Source organism: Herpailurus yagouaroundi, unplaced genomic scaffold (genome assembly GCF_014898765.1).
Source record: "Herpailurus yagouaroundi ecotype Mexico unplaced genomic scaffold, PumYag 188, whole genome shotgun sequence".
Lineage (NCBI taxonomy): Eukaryota > Metazoa > Chordata > Mammalia > Carnivora > Felidae > Herpailurus > Herpailurus yagouaroundi.
The window spans coordinates 39,713,442-39,739,835 of record NW_024412419.1 but is presented as its reverse complement, the minus strand read 5'-3'; the positions used below and the strand labels follow the sequence as shown (position 1 = coordinate 39,739,835).

General features: G+C 39.2%; 1 protein-coding gene across 5 annotated transcripts in view; it reads left to right on the top strand.

Annotated features, from left to right (window-relative positions):
* The window catches only part of RMND5A (required for meiotic nuclear division 5 homolog A), a 69,256-nt gene that overhangs the window by 16,861 nt on the left and 26,001 nt on the right, over positions 1–26,394 (top strand). For 3 of the 5 annotated variants that reach the window (XM_040496834.1, XM_040496832.1, XM_040496833.1), the window contains exons 2-5: positions 3,488–3,630; positions 12,050–12,154; positions 20,111–20,245; positions 22,017–22,117. In XM_040496834.1, coding sequence (XP_040352768.1) covers positions 3,488–3,630; positions 12,050–12,154; positions 20,111–20,245; positions 22,017–22,117 — 484 coding nt within the window. The remainder of the gene's footprint in view (positions 1–3,487; positions 3,631–12,049; positions 12,155–20,110; positions 20,246–22,016; positions 22,118–26,394) is intronic. The other 2 variants (XM_040496835.1, XM_040496837.1) reach the window with 2 other exon arrangements.

Genomic DNA, 26,394 nt, shown 5'->3' with positions numbered 1-26,394 from the left:
CTTCCCTTCCCTTCCCTTCCCTTCCCTTCCCTTCCCTTCCCTTCCCTCTCCCCCCTTCCCCCTTCCCCCTTCTCCCTTATCCTTTCCCCCTTCCCCCTTATCCCTTTCCTTTAATTTTGAGAGAGACAGGGACAGAGAGAATCCCAACCAGGCTCTGAACCGTCAGCATAGGATCATGACCTGAGCCAAAATCAAGAGTCAGACACTCAACCAACTAAGCCATGCAGATGCCCCTTCTAGGTTTCTTTTCTTGAAACTTGAGAGAAACTGTTCTTGTCATGGTCACTCTTAACTTCCACATTATAAATCCAGTGGTCAGCTCTTAGTCCACATCTTACTTAACATAGCAGAGCATTTAATACACTTGGTTACTTCTTCCTCCTTGACACATTTTCTTTACTTGGCTTCCCCAGCACCATACTTGATTTTTCTCCTACATCACAGTGTTTCAGTTAGTCTCCTTTTCCAGTTCGACTTTATCGTGGTCTTATAAACTTGGAGTTTCCAGGACTCTCGTCTTTTACTACTTCTTTGTGTCTGTACTAATTCTTTTGATGATTTCATTGATTTAGCCTCATGGCTTTAAGTATCATCTACATGCCAGTGACTCACAAGTTTATATATCCAGCCCTGTTTTTGCTCTTGAACTCCAAGTTTGTATGTCTAACTCCTCCTCATGTGCACTGAGGTGACTACTCACATATGAAATTTAACAAGCTGAAACTGAACTCTATCTCTTCTTCCTTTCATACCTGTTCAGCTTTTCATCTATATTATTCTAATTGAAGACAACTCCATCTTTCCAGTTGACTTAAGCTAAAAAGTTTAGAGTCATCTGTAAGTCCTTTTCTTTCCTCATACTTAAGTCAGGAAATCCTGTTGGCTTTATCATCAAAATATATCCAGAATCCAGCGACTTCTCACCACCTCCATGTCTAACACCCTGGGCTGAGCCACTGTCCTCTCATGTAGATTGCTGCCACAGCCTCCTAACTACTCTTCCTGTTTCTGTTCTTCTACTCCTGTCCTGAGCCAGAATGGCCATACTAAAATGTGTCAGTTTTTGTACCTGCTCTGTTCAAAACCTTGCAGTGGATATCCCTTTCACTCAAAATAAAGTCTAAGAAGCCTTTTATAATGCCAAAAAGGCCCTGCGCGATCAGGACCCCATAATCTTTTAAACATTTTCTCCTCTTTTTCTTTGCCAGACATCTACTTTAGCCACACTGGCTTCTTTGCTGTTCCTTGAATAATCTAGGATATTTCTGTAAGGGCTTTTGCTCCCTCTGCCTGGAATGCTTTCCCCTGAAGGAGAGGAAAAAGAATTGTTCCTCTAACCTTGTGAGTTCTTGGCTGAGACCCCTGTAATAAAAGGCAGATTAAGAAGAGAAAAACAGTTTATTAACATATATACCTCATGTATACGTGGGAGGTTCCCAGAGAAAAATGAGCAAGTCAAAAAGGTGGCTTAGAGTTCAGGAAAGGTGTGGGGAGACCAGTTTATCAGGAAAAGCACAGTAAGAGTAAAGTTTGTTATTCAGATATAAATCTGAGCCTTCTTCATTGATAGGTTTCTTATGATTTAGTGCCATTCTTCTTTTCGAGGTATAGAGAGGGAGACATTCTTACTGATGGAGATTTCTAAATGTAAATTTCCCTTACAAAAGGGTAACTTTTACTGTTTTCAGAGTTTTTCCTGCATCTGCTGTTTCTCACAATAATACGCTCAAAACAATTCTTATGCCAAAGAAGCTAATTTTAGGGTGGCAGATATGCTGCCCTTCAACCCCCACAGTAGCCCCAAGGCTGGTTTCCTCATTTCTTTCGAGTATTTACTCAGATACCACTTTCTCAGTGAGGCCTATAATGTCCACTCTGTTTAAGATTGTGATTGTTCAGCTCAAATGCACTCCCCATCTCTTCTACACAACTTTTTCTCCCCCAGTAGCATATATCATCTTTTGTCATACTGTATATAATTGATACTTTGTGTTGTTTATTTTGCTCACCAGAAGGTACGTTTTAAGGCAGCCTAGGTACTTGATGGTGGTACTTGATGGTTTTGTGTCACTGCTATACCTGTCACATAATGAGTTCTCTATAAATATTTGTTGAATAAATGAACATCCTAGGACTACTGTAGTTTTGGGGTTGTTCTTGTTCGGATTCTTGGGCCCCATCCCAGAGCTCTTGAATTAGAAACTGGGGGTGGGGGGGATCAACTCTTTTGTTTTAACTAGACCTTCAGGTGATTCTGATGTAAATTACAGTTTAAGAATCACTGTTACAGTGAGTAGGGGTTTAGAAGCCAGGCCTGTTACTCACAGGTGGGGATATGTAGATAGATGAGGTAATTGACAACATGACTCAATTTGTTCTCTCTCTTCCTCCCATCTTCTTTTCCTCCCTTTTTCCTGAGGAGGTAGCACTGGGAAAGAGGATTTAAATTCTAGTAACTTTCCGTTGATTTGTCATGTGTATCAAGGTCCCCAAGATCACCTTTAGATTCCAGTGATCACTAGGAAGACACATAGGACTCAGCATGTAGTCACACTCATGGCTAAGGTTTATTATATAGCAAGAGGGTACAAAGCAAAATCAACCAAGGGAAAAGGCTCATGGGGCAAAGTCCAGAGGAAACCAGGAGAAAATTTCCAAGAGTCCTCTCTCAGTGTAGTGTCACACAGGCAGGGCACATTTAATTCCTCTGACATCAGATTGTAGCAAGTTTGAAGTGTTGTCTACCAGGGAAGCTCTCTAGAGAGGTAGTGCTCAGGGTGTTTATTGGGGACTGGTCATATAGGCACTCTCTGCCTTAGCGTATAGCGTAATTCTAGACTCCCATAAGGAAAGCAGAATTCATCATAAACCACATTGTATACACTTTAGGGCACAGTAAGCCTCTGTTATCAGGTAGGGTGGTGGGGACCCTTATAAGAATGGCTCACTGTGCCTTATACATGGGGATATGATAACTTTTTCTGCTATGTTAATGCTTTTCAACATGGTATCCAAAGAAGTTTGTTGGGTTTTTTTCTATCTTTCATATAGAATATAAAGCATTTGGACTAAATAATCTCTTCAGGAAATTTAGTAACGATGAAACTGTTTTGAGAATAATTTGAACAGTTTACTTTAAGTGGATTGAATAACTGAGTTTATTCACTTAGACATATTTTTTGAAAAATGCCTTGGCAGTATTATTCACAGTCTGTGCTATTTTGGTAATTACAAAAGTGGTTTATTTCCTAGTAAAGTTTTCTTATTTATTCCAAAAAATAAATTAAGATAGCTTTCTTAGCATTCACTTGAAAAATGTTATCTATGAGTGTGACCATCTGCTTCAAAGCAGATATTTGTTTTTCTTCACTTTTCTTCCAACTCTCATGTTCTAAAGGGCCCATTTGAAATTTGCTGTCTTTTGGGTTTGCTTTCATGAGTAACCAATCTTCCTTCTTTCTTTTCTTTCTTTCTTTCATTTTTATAGGCCAAGATGCTGAATTATCAGGGACACTTTCACTTGTTTTGACACAGTGCTGTAAAAGAATAAAGGATACTGTTCAAAAATTGGCCTCAGACCACAAAGACATCCACAGCAGTGTTTCTCGGGTTGGAAAAGCCATTGATAAGGTATGGTGTTGAAGGAAGTGTTTGAGATTTTTAAAAAGCATCCTTTATCTCCTGTCACTGCTTTGATAACATTTGCTTTCTCCAATTATTTTATGCTTGCTTTTAACAACTTCTGCAGATCTGGTTTTATTATGTTATTCTTAAAGTTTTCTGTTGATATTTAAAAAAAGAAAAAAAAATACAGCAAACCTTGTTACAGCCTTGTTGTTTATCCATTTGCTTGTATGATTGCAGTTCCTAGTATCATGATGAGTAAATTTACAAAGAAATTTTAGCTACTATGAGGGAGTGTGTTTACAGGGGTAACTTTTCCTACTTCCTGAGTAGTTCCTTGGCGGTGTCTCTCTTATGGGGCAGTTAGAATAACACCCTTGCATCTGTCTCCCCTGCATCATCCTAACTGTTGTCTTCCTGTGGACATGCTAGCTGCTTTTCTCCAGTGTTGTGTTCTGTGTGAGTGAGTGGGTTGGTTGCTAGCTAGCCGGCAGGGCCAGTCATTTCTGTTGGGTGATTGTTCCAGTGACATCTCTTGAATCTTCCTTATAAGCAGTTATTTTTAGCACTGGACCACTTTTGCCTTTGGAGTTCATAGTCCTAGTGGGGCCTAAGAGAAGAGGTATAAGGTTACTATGTGATACCCCTGACTACATCAGCCATTGGGGAGTTTGTAACTGGTTATGGACGTTTTTGTTGACCCATTGTAAACTTTTGGGAAGGTAGGAAGAACTTTTGGGAAGAGCTTTTTGTAGCAAAAGCAGTCCTATGAGTTGCTTAGTTTGTATATAAGAGAGCTAATAGCTATGATGTAGATGGAAACTCATGGAATCCGGAGAGTGGCTTTGTCTAACTCATGGGTAAACCTAGCTGTTAGAAATTACCCTATAGCAGTAGTATTGAAGGGCTAGACAAGGCAGCCTAAGGCAGAACTATATGCTTCTAAGGAGCTAGATCTCTTTAACTGGTAGGTACAGTGTGGCAGAGGCTCTCGGGATTGTTTGGGTAGCTGTGGTTCACAGAAGTGTTAGCGCCCTTTCAGAGAGCTTTTGCCACTATCGTAGTGCTGAGGGCTTCAACTCAGCAAACGAGGCCAGAGAAGTAGTGTTGGCAGCAGCAGCCCCATTTTGGGTTAGTGATGGCATTTGCTAGCAAAGGCTGGGAAGGCAGTGAGTATTCTCTGAAATAGCTTTGAGGTTGTGATGCCTATTTGGTGACTCCAGGTGAGTGAACACAGCATTGGAAGTGGCTTTGGCATTAGACTTTTTGGGGGCTATGGGATTGGAAGTCTTCAGTTGGCCTGTACTGGCTTAAGTACTTACTGGAATGGTGATGGGGCCTTTAGAGAGCATCTTAAATCACTGTGGGTGAGGAACCTTCAGTTTCTCTAGGTAGAGTAACTACTGGTGGTATTTAGGAAGCTTCAGGTTTTGGTGGCTGACAGTGGTCAAGGCAATCTAATGGTTCTGATGGTTCAAACCTAGAGGTTGGAGGTTCCTAGACGTTCCAGGAGGCATCTGCTTGACCATCAGGCTGCCTGTAGTTATGACAGAGTGGGGGGAGAGTAAGACCAGAAGATGGCCATGACAGTGACAAGAGCTGAAGTTTTCACAGCCAATCAGAGAAAGAATCTGAGAAGAGATCTGAGAATCGGGAGAGGTGAGGATGGCCTCAGCAGCCATAGCTCAAGTACTTGGACTGCTGGCCACTAGGATCTGGAGTATTTGGGCCAGTAATTCACTAGCTCTGTATTCTACCACTGACAGGGTGACCACCTGTCCTCATTTCCTAGATTGTGCCTGTTGTCCTGTCATGATTATCAGAATCCTCTTCTTAATTCTTGTTCCTCAGCTATCAGTGAATTGGGAAGTGTGTCTTCCTTTTGATCCACCAGATCTTTACAAATATTCATAATGCTTGTCAGATATTTTGGCTAATCTTTGAGACAAAACAGTTAAGTGTATTTGGTACTAGAAACAAAAGTGTCCCTTTTTGTTTGGGACAAACAAACATGGATACCCAGGGAATGCATGAGGAGTAATCTATGTTCTGGCTTTTTTGGTGGGGATATGTTTGAGGTGGATATTCCTAGTTATGTATTTTAATTTACTCATTTCTCTTTTGAGTACTTTTTTTTTCATGTATGTGGAAGTTATAAGGGCTTTTTCAAGTAAAAAAAAAATTTTTTTTTGTTGTAGCTTTATGTTGCTGTGAAAGTAGTTTAGGTTCTAGGTGACCTGGATTCCAGATTCTTCTGATCCGTCCTATGAAACTACATTGTTAGGTTGATATTGATAACTGTTTGTTGAATTATAGTCCTGGGGCACAGAAGAAAGCCTGGATCTTTTAGCCCACTTCTCTAACATGTTTCACTGCATTTTCTCCTTCCCTCCCCCTTTTTCGGGGTGGGAGTGTCTGCTTGGCCTCAGCTGTAGGAAGCTGTTACCCCACTAGAACGAACCAGACATTGTGCTTCCCGCATACATAAGGAATTCTGTGTAGGTTGTTGTAGAAGATTCCACTGATTTGTAAAGTCTTCCTTTTCTTTTAGCTTAGATCTGGTAAATAAATCTGTACAAGCTTCCAGGGCCACCTGTTGTAACAGAGCAGGGTGGACTCCTTTGGGCTGGCGGTGAGCAAACAGGATGAAGCTGAAGCCATTGTGGCACAAGCCTTTAAGTACCACAAACAGACTTGAGTAATGAACTGGAATGCTGTGAAGCAGCCTGTGAGCACCATGTTATGGACACATTTTTCCCCCCTGCCAAGAGGAGGACAGAGAAGCTGGTGACTCCTTTATGAGCAGGCTGGTTTTGAGTGAGGAACATGAGTAAATTTTTGACATGCTTGATGGTTTTTCTTCCTTTAATGTTTTAATGCTTGTTTTAAAGTTCTTTAGTCATCACTTAAAGTAAGCAGAAAAGAAGTTTGTGGCATTAGCTAAGGCACTTTCTGGCTTTTAATTATTGTGAACATAAAAAATTATTGAAGATTTCTGCCTTAATGTGTTGACTCTTTTCAGATGCCCACAGTATGATTACTATTTAAAATAAATAGTATCAGCCATTGGGTTCTGTGGCAAATTATTTTTAGTAAAAACAATGTGTTGGGCTATTTCTTATTTCATTTCCCATTTTAAGAACATCTAGAGTTCTCTCCTGCTTAGGGCATTTACTTTAGTGTTTTACTTAGTCTTTTGGCTTTTTTTTTTTTTTTTTTTTTTAGTTTACTTCCTAAGTAAGAAAAGTCAATAAAACCATTACTGCTTTAGATATGTGATTACTGCTTTAGGGGTGTGTGTGTGTGTGTGTGTGTGTATTAAAATAAATAGTGTTAAGATTTGAAATTGTCTGAAATTTGCTGTGGGGTAATTGAAAGCAAAATACATAGTCCATGTTCTTTAGAAGATTATGGTCTAGTTGGTCACATAAGAGTGCTGCTTGTACACGTGAAAGAACTGGAAAACTTCTGAGGCAGTGTAAAATAAATTTGCATGGGATGGGCTTTGCTTACTGTAAATGGAAGATCATCGTGCCCTTGTTTAAGTTTTGTGGAGTTGGTATCTTAAATTTGACTTGGAAGAACAGGTAAGATTTCAAAACAGTGAGGTGTGGTTTTCTGCAAGGCTGAGAAGGAGGCTGAACAACAGTGAAATAGATGCTGTACTGTGAAAGACTCTCAGGGACTGACTCAATTGGAGTGGCTGCCTTATCAGGAAAAAGCAGGATCAGGTTGATGGAAAGCCTAATGATTTGAGATTAGGGGAAAAGGGAGTGAATGATTTAAGCAGTTGAGGATTTGCTTGCCCTCATTTAAATAGGGTGAAATTAGACTAAGGAGAAGTCAGGAGTAGGAAGGTAATAGCTGTCACTTACTGAATTTTGACAGTGTTCCAGCTACTGGGCTGAGTGCTGTACATATATCTATATTCTATGATGCTGGTACTTTTTTCCCATTTTAAGACTCAGATATTAAGTAACATACCCCAGGTGTGCAGCTTGGAAGTGCTGAATCAGGTTTTGGAAAAAGATCTCACTCATGAGTCTATGCTTAAACACTGTGCTAGGAAATCAGTTAGGCCTTTGCCAGGGCAGTAGTGTTTTAAGGGCGGAAAATAAGGGTTAAAAAGTAGTTTTAAATTTTTTTTCAACGTTTTTATTTATTTTTGGGACAGAGAGAGACAGAGCATGAACGGGGGAGGGGCAGAGAGAGAGGGAGACACAGAATCGGAAACAGGCTCCAGGCTCTGAGCCATCAGCCCAGAGCCCGACGCGGGGCTCGAACTCACGGACCGCGAGATCGTGACCTGGCTGAAGTCGGACGCTCAACCGACTGCGCCACCCAGGCGCCCCTAAAAAGTAGTTTTAAAAACTATTGGCCTAGGTGCGCCTGGCTGGCTTGCTCAGTTAAATGTCCAACTTCAGCTCAGCTTATGATCTCACGGTCCGTGGGTTCAAGCCCTGCGTTGGGGGCTCTGTACTGACAGCTTGGAACCTGTTCAGATTCTGTATCTCCGTCTCTTTCTCCCTCTCCCCTGCTCATGCTCTCTCTTTCTCTGTCTCTCAAAAATGAATAAACATTAAAAAAATAATGATAAAATAAAAACCATAAGCTGAAGCTGATATTCTGCCAGTAGATGGAGCATCCGCATGGGTGAGGCAAAATGCTGACTATGTTAAAAAATGGCATAAAGCTATAAAAAGTGAAATGTAGAATATTTAAGATAGTTCTGTGTGAACCATCTGGAACTGCCTTTTATGTAGGTTTGACTGTGGCATGAGAGGAGAAAAAGATACCAATGGGAGAAAAGGTGTTGGATTTAGCCATATAGATACAGAGTGGGTGAAGTCAGATATGTACTAGCTCTAAAGTTTTGTTATGTAATGGATAAATCCTTATGAATTAGAGAGATGTTACTGGTAATGAAGGAAAAAGGAAATTAAAATGACTAGAAATGGAAATTTCACTCTGAGAAGAAAAAGACCTAAGTTGAATTCTGAAATATAGACAGATAATTTGATAATATATTTTGAGTGGAATTTTTAGAATTACTGAAAAGGAATGGTTAACAAAATTATGAAAAAGGCAACAATAATAAAAAGCCAGGAATATAGTCCCCTAGAAATAAAATAAGACATGTCAAACTAACTCCTCTCCCCAAATTACTACTTAGTAATGCAAGGAAATGGAGTAGACTATGTGTTTAAATAAAAATCTCATACCTTTGTGGTCAAGATGGAAGATGTTTATTTTTAAATTATGTGATTTGACTGGGAGCAGCTGCATTCTCAATACCTCGTTGGGTTTGGCCACTGTGCATGGTCTGAGGATGGATCTGACCCCGCAGGCTTGGCCACAATTGTTTGCTCCAGGGTGAGTACCTCAAAGTCCTCTTGTAGGACCTTTTTCATTAGAGCTCTTAATGGAAGGAAGGGCTGGGAATATGTGAGCCTAGAAGTGATTAGTAGTCCTTGAAAGAGTCTGGTCTGTAGTGGAAAACAAAATGCTTTCGCAGAGAGAAATAGAGGCAAAAGGTGGGGAGGGAACGAACATTTTTTGAGGTTCAGTTACCCTCTTACCTACACCTGGTTACCTGGGCGTCCTTCAAATCAACTTGTGTGGGCAAAAGAGACTTCTGTTTATAAGAACGAAGAGTCCTGACTCATATAAACAGCTAGATGCTCTCTGGGTCTCTTCACTTGTGTTGGGCTCCATTTTCTCTGAAACAATACTGGTTTTGCCTTTTTCAGTCTGAAGATCATTCTCAAAAGCGAAGATGAGTTAAGTTCTGTTTTCTTTGCCATCTGTTACATTACATCATTAGCTGTAAGCTCTGGGCCTGTATTGTTCTTACCCTGTTTCAAGCGGAATGAAACTGTATTCTTTAGTTGGTAATGATAATTATTTGCATTAAAGTATAGTCCACAGAGGAAAGCCTACACCTTTGCAATCACTTCTCCTATTAGGATACAGGATCAGATAATCCCACTGAACCTGGAGGTGGTACAGACCCACTTTGGCCTGAGGCCAGAAGATGAAATAGCTAGCTTGTTCTAGAGTCCTGGTCAGGTTGGGTTGAGAGGGAAAAGGGATCTTACACCCAGTAAGTTGTGCCAACTAATCCAGTGTGTAATTGTATTTAATTGATTTTTAAATTAATGAATTTGTTATTAATGCTTCTGTTAATGTGTTTTTTGTTTTTATTTATGTTTCCTAAAATGAAGACTCTCTTAAATGTAGAATCAGGATTTGGTGGCAAGGCCTGGTTTTTGATTCAGCTACTGTGTATTGAAGGCTTATTGTGGGATAGGTCCCGATAGATATTTTAGGATAAGTTTTTATCAACACTTTGTAAGATAGGGATGATTGTCCACAGATACAGATGGGAAAACTTTGATCAAAGAACTAGAAAACAAATGGAGGAACTGGGTAAATACTCAGATTTTATGACTTTGAAGAAACTTCCTCAGTTGGAGTTCCTTGAGAGAATTAACTCCTGGTGTCCTTGGGTAGCCACTGTATGTATGAATTTCTCTCGTGTGCATCTAGAGTGGAAAGAGGTATGTGACATCTTTGGGAGAATTAGTAAAATAGTCCCTCAGATTTCTGTAATCTGTTCAGATAAGGAGGCAGTCAGACCAGAGCAGGAAGGTATGTAAAATAATTGTGAGGGATAAGGATGCAAATGTGACAGATGGTTAGATTGTGGAGCATTTTAAGGATTTTAAAAAGCCCAGCGCAGAAGTCTGGCATATCTCTGACCACACCACATTACTCTCCCCTTCGTTTACAAGGTAAGAAGTTACTAGTGTGACTTTCCCCTCCTCCTTCCTTGATTTGGCACAACCTACTTCTCTATTTTGAAAATAAAAATAGAGGTATGAATATCCTACAGAGGACAGAATGGAATGTCTAAGAAGGTAGTATCTACATCTAAAAATTCATCTACAAATGCTGATTATGACACACTACTGAGTTTATTTTCCAGCCATAGTTTGCAAGGCACTGCTGGCTGGTATATGCCCAAATATGGGTTATTTTCATCTGAGGCCTTGTGCCTCATCATCAGCTTTACTAGGTTTGCTGCATTTTTCCCTGAAAAGCTTATACCAAATTCCAGTCCTACCAAACATGTACGGTAGCAGCCCTGTTTTCTCACTTCTCACCTATACTTGGTATTATCAGATTTAAGATTTCTTAAATTAATCAGATGTGAAATATTATCTAGTTGTATCCATTTGCATTTCCATCATCATCTTCGGGGTTGAACATCGATTCACGTGTTTGACTATCAGAATGTCTCTCTTTCGTGAATTTCTTATTCATTGTTTGTCCATTTTTTTCAGTTAGGTTGTTTGTCTTTATTATCGATGGGGGGATTTTGATTGTTCTCTTTTGGGAGGAATTTTAAAAAAACACCTCTTTTGGATGTATGTAAAATATGTACATATGTTAAGATTTCTTTCTCTAGACTGTGTGTAACCAGAATTCAGGTCTTTTTATTCCCTATTAAGCATTTTTTGCAGTTTATTTCTGTCTCTCAGTGCTAAACCAGATTGACTGGATGCTTAGAAGGGAAATTGATACCTGGTATGTGCAGCAATAGCACATTGTTAGGTTTATAACACCAATTTTTCTTCAAAAGTAGGTAGTTTTTAAAAATATTAATAGTATTAAAGAATTTGTACTTAAGAATTGAAACACATACTGAGTTTTATCATGTATTGTTACCACTTTCTCAATAATTATAATCTCATGAACTGTATTTCGGAAGTGTATTGGTTTTGGATGGTGAACAGTCAAAAACAGTCCTTAAAGTTTAACCAGTGTGTAAGCATGTTCGTGATGTGGCCAAAGAGGATGATCTGTTTAGATTTCATAGTTTTGTAATTTTTTTTTTTAAGTTTATTCACCTATTTTGAAGTAGAGAGAGGGAGCACAAGTTGGGGAAGAGTGGAGAGAGAAAAAGAGAGAATCCCAAGCAGGCTCCTCACTGTCAGTTCAGAGCCCGATGAGGGGCTCAAACTTAAGAACCTGAGATCATGACCTGACCTGGAATCAAGAGTCGGCTGCCTAACTGACTGAGCCACCCAGGCACCCTTCATAATGTTTTATTAAAGCTATTTATTCCTTCTCTGTCTCAGCTTCCAGATTTTAAAACTTAAATTCATCAAAAATATGAATGACATGAAGTACATATATGAGGTAGTATATGAATTCGTGTATCCTTGAGTTTCTTTCTAAGCCATAACATCCTCTTCAGACAGACACACCCTTGAATGTGTGCTCTTTTGCTTTTGATTCATGTTTGAATCCTGCTTTCACCTTTTAAGAACCTCTTCTCACATCCTTTTTTCTTTAAAAATATGAGAGGGAAAAGTACAGTAAAACAGAAGTACTAATAATAGATATTTCTTTTTATTAGCCACTTCTTGGCTTCTGTGCAATGCTACTGATTTCCTGCAGCCATGCAAACGAATTTGGTCACCTAGCAACAGAAGCTGGAACTGATCCTAGCACTGATGCAACAGTAAGAACGTGCAGTTATAACAAAAGGAGTTCTAACACTGTGTTGCATTTCCTCAACCTCTTTTTATAATTTTAGCTGTAATTTTTACTATAGGTGAACAGAAAATAAGCTATGAAAGTATTTTATTTTCTTAGTAGTCTATACTGGAAAGTCAGAATGGCAGAAGGAAGCTCAGAACATTTCATCTAGTGCATTGCTTATTCATGCTTAGTTATATTTTCCGAACCTATCAAATAAGTTATAGAACTTGAATGTAGTAAAAAGACATCCTGAGCATGAGTGTTTGATTTTTTTCTTACCCGTATAACAGGGACCATGGCATACCTTACGGAAATAAAGGTATGTGAGGGGCATAGTAAAATTGTTCAAATTTGTTTAAATATTAAATTTTAACATTTCCAAATGGTCGAATTTTACTTTTTTATGTATATTAGAAGATTTGAAGGATTTTTTTTTTTTTTAATGTTTATTTTGAGAGAGAGTTGGGGAGGGAGGGAGAGAATCCCACCAGACTCATTGTGGATCCCGACTCGGGTCTTGATACCATGAACTATGAGATCATGACCTGAGCTGAAATCAAGAGTTAGAGGCCTGACTCAGCCACCCAGGTGCCACAAAGGAATTCTTGAGCAGTTACTATCTGATGGTAGCTATTAAAATTTGGACTTAATATATACTACCGAATGAAATAGTTTCTTTTAACATGTCCTGTCCTTTGAGCTGATGAGTATGTCTTCCAAAGTTGTTTCATTTCTTTCCTACAGAACAGATACCTTATAAATTTGTTGGAGATTGATGGGATTGGAGAATAATTATTAAATGAATATTTGGAAGTCTGAAGACTATGTTTGGATTGAATGAGGTCAACAGATCAGTGAGGAATCTTTCTTATTTAGTCTCAATAATTCTTGCTTATAGGTTACACTTAGACATTTAGAGAAATACTGGCAGATTCCTGAGTTTGTTATAAATGAAATATATAAATATATAATATAAATGAATATATAAATATATATGAAATATATAAATAAATGAAATATCTATAAATGAATATGTAAATATATATAAATCAAATATATAAATGAAATCATCTTCAGATACCCATTCCTTTATTCATTTGAATGACCATTTGCCTAGGGCTTTGTGTACCCACAGATACTGGACAGTATTAGAAGAGGAACAGAATTAGCACCATCTCTACTTCTAGCATTCTAGTGGTCATAGACGGCATAAAGCTACAATAATCTACTCAGAAGCATTGGTAAACTGTTATGAAGGCATCTCTCAACAGGCAGAATCTCATAAGCTGATTTGAAATTAGAGAGCCTTATCCAAGCATTTGTGGCCTTCAGTGCTAGGGGCAACCTAGATTTAGTACGCGTGTGGAAGCTATTGCTTTAGCATCTCGGTGCTTTGTATTATTAGTATTCTTTACATTAAGTACTAGACCAAGAAAGATGTTTATAAAAAACAAGTAAATAAAAATTTAGACTCTGACAGTAATTTTGGATTGTTCATTTTGGTTTTTGTCTGAATAAGTCTTAGTCTTAATATATGTGTTGACATCTAAAAATAGGGTAGATAGCTCTTTAAAGAAAGAGATGCTCAGTTTGGGAGAGGACAACTCCTTCATTGTGGTAATTGTAAATGGTAGGTGATTAGTAGTTCCTGCCTGTTGTTGTATGTGCTATAAAATAATCCTGTGTTTCTTGGTCTGATTTAAGCAGTGATTTCCTAGGATTATAATTTCAGTTAAATCTAAATGATCTTATCTAATTAAATTTATGTACTTAAAAAATGCAAGAAGGTTATGAGGGGGTAATGCCTATGAAAGATTTAGGGAATGGAAATAAAATTGGTCAGGGAAAGCTTTTAGACCACAAAGTAGACTTTTCTTCCTTTACTCTTTTTTTTTTTTTTTTTTTTTTAATTTTTTTTTCAACGTTTTTTTTTTTTATTTATTTTTGGGACAGAGAGAGACAGAGCATGAACGGGCGAGGGGCAGAGAGAGAGGGAGACACAGAATCGGAAACAGGCTCCAGGCTCCGAGCCATCAGCCCAGAGCCTGACGCGGGGCTCGAACTCACGGACCGCGAGATCGTGACCTGGCTGAAGTCGGACGCTTAACCGACTGCGCCACCCAGGCGCCCCTTCCTTTACTCTTGATGTTCAGAGTTTTCTTACGGTATCATTTTCTATCTAGAGAACCTATTATAACAATTGTTTCAGAGCAGGTCTTCTGGCAACAAATTCAGCTTTCCTTTATCTGGGAATGTTTTTATTTCATCTTCATTTGTAGAGGATATTTTTACTTGACATAAAATTCTGGGATGACTGTTCTTTTCTTTCAGTACTTGAAAAACATGCCACTTCTTTCTAGTCTCCATGGTTTCTGTGGAGAATTCTAGAAGCAGTGCATCACTTTTCTCTAGCAACTTTCAAGATTTTTTCTTTGTCTTCAGTTTTCAGCAGTTTGATTGTGAGGTGTCTGGGTTTGAATTTCTTTGAGTGTATCCTTTTACAAGTTTGCTGAGCTTCTTGAGTCTGTAGGTTTATGTCTTTTGCTAAGACTGGGGAATATTTTTTTCTACATTACACTCTTCTCTCCTTCTGATACTCTGATGAAGTGCATGTCAGGTGTTTTTTGTCCCACAGGTCTCTGATGCTCTTTTCATGTTTTCCAGGTTTTTTTTTGTTTATTTTCATTATTTTCTTAATGTTTATTTATTTTTGAGAGAGAGAGCATGAGCAGAGGAGGAGCAAAGAGAGAGGGAGACACAGAATCTGAAGCAGGCTCCAGGCTTCAAGATCATGACCTGAGCCGAAGTCAGACACTAACTGACTAAACCACCCAGGCACCCCTTTTTATTGTTGTTTAGATCGTTTGTATTGATTTTCACTGACTTTTTGTGTTATCACCTTCATTCTATTATTGAGTCCATCCAATGAGTTTATTTTGATTACCGTATCTTCTGTTTCTTTGCTAAGACCTTCTGTCTTTTGTTTGAAAGTGTTTGTTCTTCCTTATTAGAGCAGTTTTATAACTTGATATCTAAAGTCTTTGATGATTTCAGTGTCTTTGTTCTCTTTGCATTGACGTCTGCTGAACATTTATTCCCATGTGAGTTTAGATTTTCTTAGTTCTTTGTATGCCAAGTAATTTTGGATTGTATCCTGGACATTTTTAAATACAGTTGACCCTAGGGGCGCCTGGGTGGCTCAGTCGGTTAAGCGGCCGACTTCGGCCCAGGTCATGATCTCGCGGTCCGTGAGTTCGAGCCCCGCGTCGGGCTCTGTGCTGACAGCTTAGAGCCTGGAGCCTGTTTCAGATTCTGTGTCTCCCTCTCTCTGACCCTCCCCCGTTCATGCTTTGTCTCCCTCTGTCTCAAAAATAAATAAACGTTAAAAAAAAAAAAATTAAATACAGTTGACCCTTGAACAATATCCTGCACAATTGAAATTCTGCATATAACTTTTGACTCCCCCGAAACTGATAACTTAACTGTGACCAGAAGCCATACTGATAACATAAACAGTTAACACACATTTTTTTTTTTTTTTAATTTTTTTTTTCAACGTTTATTTATTTTTGGGACAGAGAGAGACAGAGCATGAACGGGCGAGGGGCAGAGACAGAGGGAGACACAGCATCGGAAACAGGCTCCAGGCTCTGAGCCATCAGCCCAGAGCCCTACGCGGGGCTCGAACTCACAGACTGCGAGATCGTGACCTGGCTGAAGTCGGACGCTTAACCGACTGCGCCACCCAGGCGCCCCAACACACATTTTTTAAAATGTTTTTATTTTATTTTTGAGAGAGAGAGAGAGCAAGCAGGGGAGGGGCAGAGAGAGAGAGGGAGACACAGAATCTGAAGTGGGCTCCAGGCTCCAAGCTGTCAGCACAAGAGCCTGCCTGACACGGGGCTCGAACCCACAAACTGTGAGATCATGTCCTGAGCCGAAGAGGACGTTTAACTGATGGAGCCACCCAGGTGCCCTAACACACATTTTGTATGTTGCATGTGTTATACACTATATTCTTACAGTAAAGTAAGCTAGAGAAAAGAAAATGTTACTGAGAAAATCGTCAGGAAGAGAACATACATTTATCTTACTGTATTTATCAGAAAAAGAATTCACATATAAGTGGATCTTTGTAGTTCAAACCCATGTTGTTCAAGGGTCACCCATATTATGTTACGAGATTCTGGGTCTTGTGTAAATTCTATGGAGAATGTTAATGTTTTTGTTTTAGCAGACAGTCAACCTGGTTGGGTTCAGGCTATAAGCTCTGATCAGTCTTCTCTGAGTTGTAACTTCAGTGTCTGAGCTATTTTAATGTGTCCTGTTTGTATGCCAACCAACAGCCATTCTGGGACTTGGAATCTAGTTCTGTCCCCTAGTTTAGTTTTCAAAGTCTGGCATATTCCTTAGGGTCAGACCCATGCACGTGAAACTTGAGAGTGAACCTAAGGGTTCAGAAACAACTTTAAAGGGTCATGTTGTTTAATTCTTCCCCCTCTGGGATCTCCCTATGACTTTATGGTTCTCTGGGGCTGCCGTTTTGGTCATTCAGCCTGAAAGCTGGGGCTTTGTTTACCCTGCTCTGTGCATTTACAGAGATTATGCCTGTACCTGGGGGTGGGTGGTAGAAGGACAGAGAGCAGATGCAGTAGAGGTTTTTGCCCCTCCTTCTTGGGACCACAGCTCCTCTGATTAGAGAGAAAGGACCCCCCCTCTCAGAGTTTTAGGTTTCTCGCTGTAGAGGTAGATTTCTAAAGATATCCTCCCAAGATTCTTGTCCCCTGGTTATTCAGACATTAATCTAGTTACCGCTGTGAAGGGACTTTACAGGTATAATTAAGGTTACTAAGCAGTCGACCTTAAAATAGGGAGATTATCTAGGTGAGCCTGGTATAATTCACATGAGTTCTTAAAGGCAGTAGAGGTTGGTAGAAAGAAATTCAAAGTGTGAGGGATGTCACCTCTGTTGTTGGCTTTGAAGATAGAGGGGGCCATGAGCTAGGGAATGTGAGTGGCTTCTATAAGCTGAAAACACTCCCTATGCCAGTTAGGAAACAAGGACCCTGGTCTTAAAACTGCATGGAACTGCATTCTGCAAGAACCTGAATGAATCTGGAAGCAGATTCGTTCCATATTCTCAAAACAAGAGCCTAAGTCACTGACACCCTGATTTCAGCTTCGTGGGGCCTGGAACAGAGAAACTGCTGGAGCATGTTGGACTTCTGATCTATCAAGCTGTGAGATAATAAAATTCATTTAAATTAACAGTCAAAAACTAGTGCACCTACAGACTGCCTTGAGCTAGAGTTGCAAGAAAATGGAGGGGAAAAACATGTGATTTCCCTTCCTGTCTTTCTGAACGGTAGGAGAAACCCATTCCTGTTTCTCATGCCAGAACTAGAGGGCTTCTCCTGGAGTTCTGTGTCCATATTCTGGGTGCCTCGTTCTGTGTTTTGGCTGTATTGCATCCAGGCTGAGAGGTAGTGGTGGGAGAAAAATAGTAAACTCACTACTAGTTCTGTGACCCTCTTCTCAATCCACTTACTACTTACTGTTAATGGTCCCTGATTTGCGATGATTTGACTTAAAATTTTTTGACTTTATGATGATGTGAAAGTGATAGGCATTCAGTAGAAACTGTACTTGGAATTTTGAATTTTGATCTTTTCCTGGGCTAGTGATACTTTGCAGTATGATCTGCATTACAGTATTCAATAAATTACATGAGATATTCTATACTTTATTATAAAATAGGCTTTGTGTTACATGATTTTGCCCAACTATAGGCTAACGTAAGCATTCTAAGCATGTTTAAGATAGGCTAGGCCAAGCTATGATGTTTAGTAACTTAGGTGTATTAAATGCATTTTCAGTTTACCTTATTTTCAACTTATGAGTTTATCAGGATGTAATCATAAGTGGAGGAACATATGTAATTACTTTTTAAAAATTAATTAATTGATTGAGAGAACAAGCAGGAAAGGGGCAGAGAGAGTGGGGGACAGATGATCCAAAGCAGGCTCTGTGCTGACAGCAGCGAGCCTGATCTGGGGCTTGAACTCACAAACTGTGAGATCATGACCTGAGCTGAAGTCGGAAGCTTAACTGACTGAGCCACCCAAGTGCCCTTGTAGTTACTTTTTAATGTCCTTAAATGGCTGCTGCATTCATTCTGTCCTGATTTTATAACTGTATTCAGTGGGATAGAGTGGAATGTGTTTACATGATCTTACCCAGAACTGGAACTCTTAACATGTGTTTTGAAAAAATCCTTTATTTTCTTATAAAAGGAACATTTGTTCTTTGTGTGGAGAGTGGTAATCTCCAGTGATAATCTCTGCTAAAACTTTAATGTATATTCTTTCAGGCTTTTTCCTAAGCTTTTACAAGAATTTCTTTCTTTCTTTTTTTTTTAAACAAAAATGGGGTCATAATTTTGTAAAACTTGCTTTTTTTCCCCTTAAGGTGTCCTGGGCATTTTTCTGTGTTAGTAGATGTAGAGTAATGAACCTCACTTTTTCATTGTGAATGGTAATACTAGAATAATAGCAACTACCATTTCATTTAACCAATAAGGGAGTGTATTAATTTGCCAGGGCTGCTGTAACAAAATGCCACAGACTGGGTGGCTTAAACAGACCTCTATTTTTCCACAGCTCTGGAGATTGGAAGTTCAAGATCAAGATGCTGGCAGGGTTGGTTTCTTCTGAGACCGGTCTTCATGGCTGGTAGATAGCCATCTTCTCCCGGTGTCTTCACATGGTGTCTTAGTCCATGTGAACTGCCAAAACAAAATACCATAGACTAGGTTATTTAAACAACAGAAATTTATTTTTCTCACAGTTCTGAGAACTGGGAAGTCTAAGATCAAGGTGCTGGCCAATTCATTTCCTATTGAGGGCAGACAGCCTCCTTCCTGGCTTATAGATGATTGCCTTCTCACACTGTTCTCACAGTGTAGAGAGACAGAGAACACTCTGGTGTTTCTCCTGTTGTCTGATAAGAGCCCTAGCCCTATCAGATTAAGGCCCCACCCTTGTGGCATCATTTAACTATTATCACTTCCTCACAGATGTCTCTAAATACAGTTACGTTGGTGGTTGGGGCGTCAATGTAGGAATTCGGGAGGGGTGGAGATGGGGACATCTAGATATTCAGTTAATAACACATGGCTTTTCCTCTGTACCTGTCTGTGTCCTAATTTCCTCTTTTTATAAGGATACCAGTCCTGTTGGATTAGGGCTCACTGTAATGACCTCATTTTAATTTAGTGAGGTACTGAGAATTAGGACTTCAACATGGGAATTTTGAGAAGATGAAGTTCAGCCCATAATAGGAAGGTACTTTTATTTTCTCCACTTAAGGAAGCTGAGGCTCAAAGACTTTGACTAATTTGGCGAAGATCACACAGCTAGTAAGAGAGAGAATGAGGATTCAAACCCAGGTAGATTAGCCTCAGAGTCTGCTCTCTTAATTACTTGGCCATTTTCCCTCCCCCCAGCCCCTACCTTGGCACGGCAGTTGTTGGGCCTTGCCATGATTATTTAATCCTGTGTTGGACGTATGGGTTTTCTCTCTTTTCCAGTTAGACAGTGCTGTATTGAACATGTTTGTATAGTTAGCACTGTATACCTGAAAATATTGCTGTATTCACTAGAAATCAGTTTATCCACAGAAATGACTAAATGTATGTATTTTCCCAAATCCCCTCTGAAAATGTACCCATTTACTCTTCCAGCAATAATCAGTGAGGGTGACAAGTTTTGGAAAGCAGTGGAAAAACTACTTCTTGTGGTAGGCTGCAGATAATTTGAATTGGGTACTTACTGTGGATATCTGAGTGAAACGAAGGGCACTCTTTCTGTTAGGTAGGGTGAAGATCATATAAAATGGTATATCCTAGTCAACTCATGATTTGTTTTCCTTTTTTCAGAATTTTGATTCTGACATTAGCAGTGTGGGAATAGATGGCTGCTGGCAGGCAGACAGTCAGAGGCTTCTCAATGAGGTGATGGTGGAGCACTTCTTTCGACAAGGGATGCTGGATGTAGCTGAGGAGCTCTGCCAGGTAACGGTGTGCCTGCTAACAGTGTGCCGGTGGGTGAGAACATGATACAAAATGAGGGAACTCAGGGGAGTTTTGAGTTTTCTTTTGGCCACAGACAGATTTTTAATATTTTAAGTACCAGGGCTGACCTCATTTTACTAGAAAGTCCTTTTTTCTTTTCTTTTTTTTTTTGAAGAATTTTTTTGTGTTTATTTTTGAGAGTGCATGAGAGCGCGAGCAGGGGAGGGGCTGAAAGAGAGGGATACAGAGGATCCGAAGCAGGCTCTGCACTGTCAGTGTAGAGTTCAGTGTGGGACTGGAACTCATGAACTGTGAGATCATGACCTGAGCTGAAGGCAGATGCTTAACTGACTGAGCCACCCACATGCCCCACAGTTCTAGAACTTCTTATTTGAGTTGTTTTTTTTCCTTATTCCTGCCTCATCACAGAGGTCCCAGGTAATCAACCAAGGGGTCAAAAGTGATACTACTTTCTCCATTTCCTCTTTTGTTAGGGAAGGTAGTATAGCAGAGAAGAAGAGGATAAAGAAGTTTACGTATGTTCTGCTGATCTGGCCCAACTTGCAGCATTTTGTTTATCAAATAAGTTTCAAGCTAAAATTTACTTCAGTGAGCAGCTTTGCCTTTTATTGCTAGTAGAATATGAGCTTAAGGATCTCAGAATAGTTCATCCATTCTACCTAGTTGTAATAATGGCAGCTGCCATGTATTTAGAGCCACAGGCCAAGCCCTGCCTTTATTCCTTACTGCAATCCTGTGAGGTAGAAATTGCTTCCATTCTACAGATAAGGAACCCGAGGTCTGGAGAAGTAGCTTGCCCAAGGCCATATGGGTTCTTCGTGAAGAAACTAGGATTCAGTCCCAAATTCATGTGTCTTCAAACTCCCATTTAGTCCACCATATGTTACTGTATTTTCTGTTTAGAAAAGTGAAGGACTATAAAAATTAAATAGTTTAATGTCAGTATGTAAGCTAGACCTCTAATCTAAGCCTTTTCTTTTTTCTTTTTTTTTTTTTAAGATTTTATTGTTAAGTAATCTCTACACCCAGCATGGGGCTTGAACTTACGCCAGGATCAAGAGTTGCATGCTCTACTGACTTAGCCACCCAGGCACCCCTTCTATTTTAAATAATTCGGAAAGCCAATAATTCAAGTCTTTCTCTGTACCTTTATGGGAATTTTGTGTGTGTCCATGTCAATTTCCTAAAGTGAATTGTGTCTTTTAGCGTTAAGCTTATTTATAAGTAACAAAGACCCAAAATACCACTGGCTTAAAAATAATGGATTATATTTCTCTTGCACAGAAATAGGAAGTAGTAAGCCATCCACAGCATCTATAGTAGCTATGCTCCATGAGGCTTTTGGGGACCTAGCCTCCGTGTGGCTCTGCTGTTACTAAGGTGTCCCCTGTCCTTATGGTCCAGGATAGCAACCAGAACTCTAGGTACACCTTTTGGTATTCCAAGAAAGGGAAAAGAGTACATGTTTGTATTTCACCGGCCAGAACTTCCATCTCGCAAAGTCATACTCCACACAGTTATGGAGTACAGCTTTATTCCATACAGTTATGTACTCGGCTAAAATATGGGGGCTCTGCTACTTTGGGAAAGAAGAAGGAATGTTAGTAGGACTCAGTCATCAGTCTGTACCATAGAAACACATGTTAAAAATTATTTTTTAATGGCTTGCCTCATATTTTATAATTTAGAATATGCTTTTAATATATTTCTTTGTCTGATTACTGCTAACAAAAGTTTTCTGTTTTTTCAGGAATCTGGTCTTTCTGTAGACCCAAGTCAGAAAGAACCGTTTGTGGAGTTAAATAGAATTTTAGAAGCATTAAAAGTCAGAGTTCTGAGACCTGCTCTGGAGTGAGTTCCTATGTTTGTTTTCTTTTGAATACTTGGGGAGAACTCTCTGTAAGGAAAGTTAATTAGAAAACACATTAGAGATTTTGACATATATCTGTACCCCTCTATATATCTCACCTGGGGTAGACTTCAGAGAAAGTGAGGAAGAATTATTTTCTTTCTTTTAGCAAAGTGAGAATGGGGGATGGACAAATATGAGAAAATGGTTAGAGCCTTCTTATCAGTTGATCTGAATTCCCAGAAGAGAAAAAGGGTTTCCTATATCCAGGCTATTCTACTGCTTTAGACTAGCATTATAACTAAAGTACTATTGTTCAGGTGGTCTCAGTTTGATATTTGAACCTCCATAATGTGCGGGGTTCTGTGCTAGCATTCTAAAAAAAAACAACTTAATTGGCTATTGGAACTAAGTGGTATGCAGGAAGACTGCAGATATTGTTATGAAGGAGTTCTGTGCTCATTACTACATTATAAAATGTAATGATTCACTGTGAACTTGTCATTGATATGAATTATCTTACATTACTGAGTAAGCTATGATAAGTAATACCCTAGAGCAGGATCAAGAAAGGTTTTTTGTCAAAGGCAAGACAGTAAATATTTTAAGTTTTGCAAGCCACATAAGGTCTCTGTCACATATTCTTCTTTGCTTTATTTTACAACCCTTTAAAAATGTAAAAAAACAAAACAAAAAAACCCACAAAACCATCTTGGCCATCTGGTATATAAAATGGGCAGCAAGCCATATTTGAACCTTAGCCATAATTTGCTGACCCCTGTCCTAGAATTTTTTAATGTGAGGATTACCAGGTGGTTTAAAAAAAAACAAAAACTCATAAAATAAAAGGAAGAAACTGGATGATAGAAACAGTGATACTGTTATGGAGTTCTAGGCATGAATTCTGGTATTTTAAAATTGGAAGTATTTGAGATTATTGTTTTCAAAAAAAAAAGGGGGGGGGGTTTTTTTTTTTTTTTTTTTTTTTTTTTTTGTAAAATTCCACTAACCTATTTAATTCTGCATATTTAGTTTTCTGTTTCTGATCATTTATCAATTCTTAAAAGATTTGCAAAGTTTTGAAACCAGCTCAGATGAACATGTAGATAGAGATAGATTCCTGTGTACATTTATAAATGATAAATTCCTGTATACATTATAAATATGAGGCAGGTAGGTCCTGTATCTTTATTTTATTTTTTTTTTAATTTTTTTTTTTAACATTTATTTATTTTTGAGACAGAGAGAGAACATGAACAGGGGAGCGTCAGAGAAAGAGGGAGACACAGAATCTGAAACAGGCTCCAGGCTCTGAGCTGTCAGCACAGAGCCCGACACAGGGCTTGAACCCACGGACCGCGAGATCATGACCTGAGCTGAAGTCGGATGCTCAACCGACTGAGCCACCCAGGCACCCCTAGGTCCTGTATCTTTAAAGATAGACATCAAATTGTACCACTGTGTATGGCATACATTACCTTTACAGTTTTTTTGGGTTTTGTTTTTTAGCAGATATTAGATTTTGACACACCTGGGAGATTAAATTCTGTCAAGTACCAGTCATAACTCTTAAATGGCCACTCTCCCATCTACTTTCATGTTTTACCCATATGATTAAACATCTATAGAGAAGAGTGAGGGAGCCTAAATATAGAAATGTATGGGTTTTCCAGTTGTTTCATAACGATTTGGAAATAATATTTGGGTTATTCAACTGATAGTCATTTATCCGTTAATTTCTCAGGATTTTTTTCATCAAATTTTTGTTGAGTGCTTACCATGTGCCACAGACTGTGCTGAGTATTTAGACCACCTCAGCTCTCAAAGTACTCAAGGCGTTTCCCTTTTGGAGTGAAGAAAATTGATAACACCCTTTTAACTTTGTGCTTTTTCTGTAAGATCTAAGATTCTTACTGATAACTATATCATATGTATCAATTATGTCTATCAATGTTTTCTGTTAACTGGTAGCCTCAAGCAGTGCCTCTCAGGCAAAGGCAGGGTTCATTCTATCCCCTTGGTTGTAATAGTGGAAATTACTACACAGTAAAAATTTTGTTACTTCACTTTTCTGGGAAGGTTGCCATATTAAATATTATCAGTATAGGGGGATGTGGCGGCAATTATAGTTAACTTTTCTTGAGTGCTTATATACCGAGCATTGTTCTAAGCATTTTACGTGTATTAACTTATTAAATTCTCATCATAACCCTATGAAATAAATACTCATTTTATAGAGGACGAATCGAGGCCTGGCAGGTGCTTTGTGGAAGAACAGGATATGGAATCAAAAGGTCACATGAAAAGCACTTCACATGATGTCCTGTGAATACTCTTCTCTAAGAGACTTATTACTTTAGCACATTACAGGGGCCATCAGCAGTCCTAAAGAAACATTTAACGTTCCCAAATTCCATGTTCCCCATGCATATCTGACCACAGAATCCTTGTTCTTGTCCCCAACCCCCCCCCCCAAAACGCTAAAACCCACAAAATTGGAGACCTACCGAACAGAAGCTTTGAAAATGATAGTTTAATAGAAATGTCTGTTACAACAACTCCGACTTTTCCAATTCTTGCCTGTTACTGGTGGCTACAAAGCCCTTATTTCCTCAGCATCTTTAATGTCCAAGGTACAGAGAATTCACTTTATTCAGCTCATGGCAAAAGTTGACGAATATGGGACATCAGTTTGAAGAATTCTGTTTCAGGTACAAGACAGTATCTTTCAGTCATTGTGTCCCTTTCTATTTGTCCACTCTGGGAGAGGCAGCAGCATGGAACCATCCACGAGGGGCTGCAGCACTTCCTCCAGGCAGTCTAGACATTTGGGGAGGCAGAAGCCAACCAAACAGATTAGTATGGATAGAGGCCATGAAAGGAACTTTGGAGAGCATTAGCTATCAGTTGCAAATGATAAGAGACAATGGAAAGAAGGAAGAAAAGAATGTTGATATGGCAGAAGTGGCAGAACAACAGCTAATTATACACACAGAGCTGGTTAGGACACTGCCTACTCTTTTGTTCCTGCCCCCTTATATTTCTGACTTTGTATATGGATTTTTCTTCTCCTCCAGATTGCCTTATCTATTTTTTAAGTTCTTCTTGGCACCTGGCATGGTGCTTTACTTCATAAGCGTATGGCATACTTCAGTAAATGATGGAATAGTTAGAAGGAGAACTTTGAGCAAACGTGAGACCTCTTCCTTCATGGGGGAGATAGAGGTCAAGCCAAAAGTAACTCGTGTCAACAAGAGAGTAATAGCAACTTAACACAAAGGGATGGAGAAATATTAGAGAAACAGAAACTGTTGTTATAGGTATGAGCCAGTTACTGACATTTTAAGTGCTGTCTTCAGGGGAAGTCAGTTGGTTGCCTGCCTTAAAGGTGTTTCAAAGAGTAATACCAACCTTGTGGATTTGCCACAGTCTGTGGTCTGGCTTACAACCTTGCAGACTTGGAAACCTGGTTTTTCAACACCGAGGAGTAGGCCCAGGGGCCCCCAGCACTTGTTTAGAAGAATTTGCAGTTTAAAAGAGTTTGCAAAGCCTCAGTAGAACACTGTGAGGGAACAGACAATAACTGAATGGTTATGAGAAGGAGACAGAGAGAGAGAGAAATTAAAAGAATTTTTCACAGAAGAGAGAAAAATATTCTGTTAGTTTAGACCACAGAAGAATTTTAGATTGGACAGGCCATGAAGTATGAGGCAGCCTGTTGAAAAATGAAAGGACTCCATCTCTAAGCCTAGTGATTAGGTGGGGCTAGAAATATAAACCACAGAGGGATTATGAAGAGCTTAACCATTGTAGTTTCTTTGTGGTACGAACAGTGGATCTAAGGAGAAGGAAGTGTTTGCCAGACTTAGAGAAATTGTAGTATCTGTGAATAAAACACCAGTTATAAGCGGAGAAAGTTTTTAGAAAATGAAAATGAAGGCAGCAAGCTGAAGTACCTGATCACAGAGCCTTGACTACCACTGGCAATGAGGGTGACAATGATTAGGCAGTTTCTGGTATTTGTTTTCTTGTTTTTAGTTTTGGCTTCCTGTAGGTGGGCAGTCTTGCTGACTCAGACATTTTTTAGTAGCCACATAGAACCACAGAAGAAAGAAGGCTCTGATAGATACACCATTGGAGAAAAGGAATTCAAGTTGGATTTTTTTTTTTCCAGAGCTTGAGTTTTTTGTTTTTATTTTTGTTCTTTTTGGGTTTTTTGTTGTTGTTGTTGTTGTTCAGGATGGTTCTTAATTCTGAAAAGGCAGAAAAGGTGAGCTAA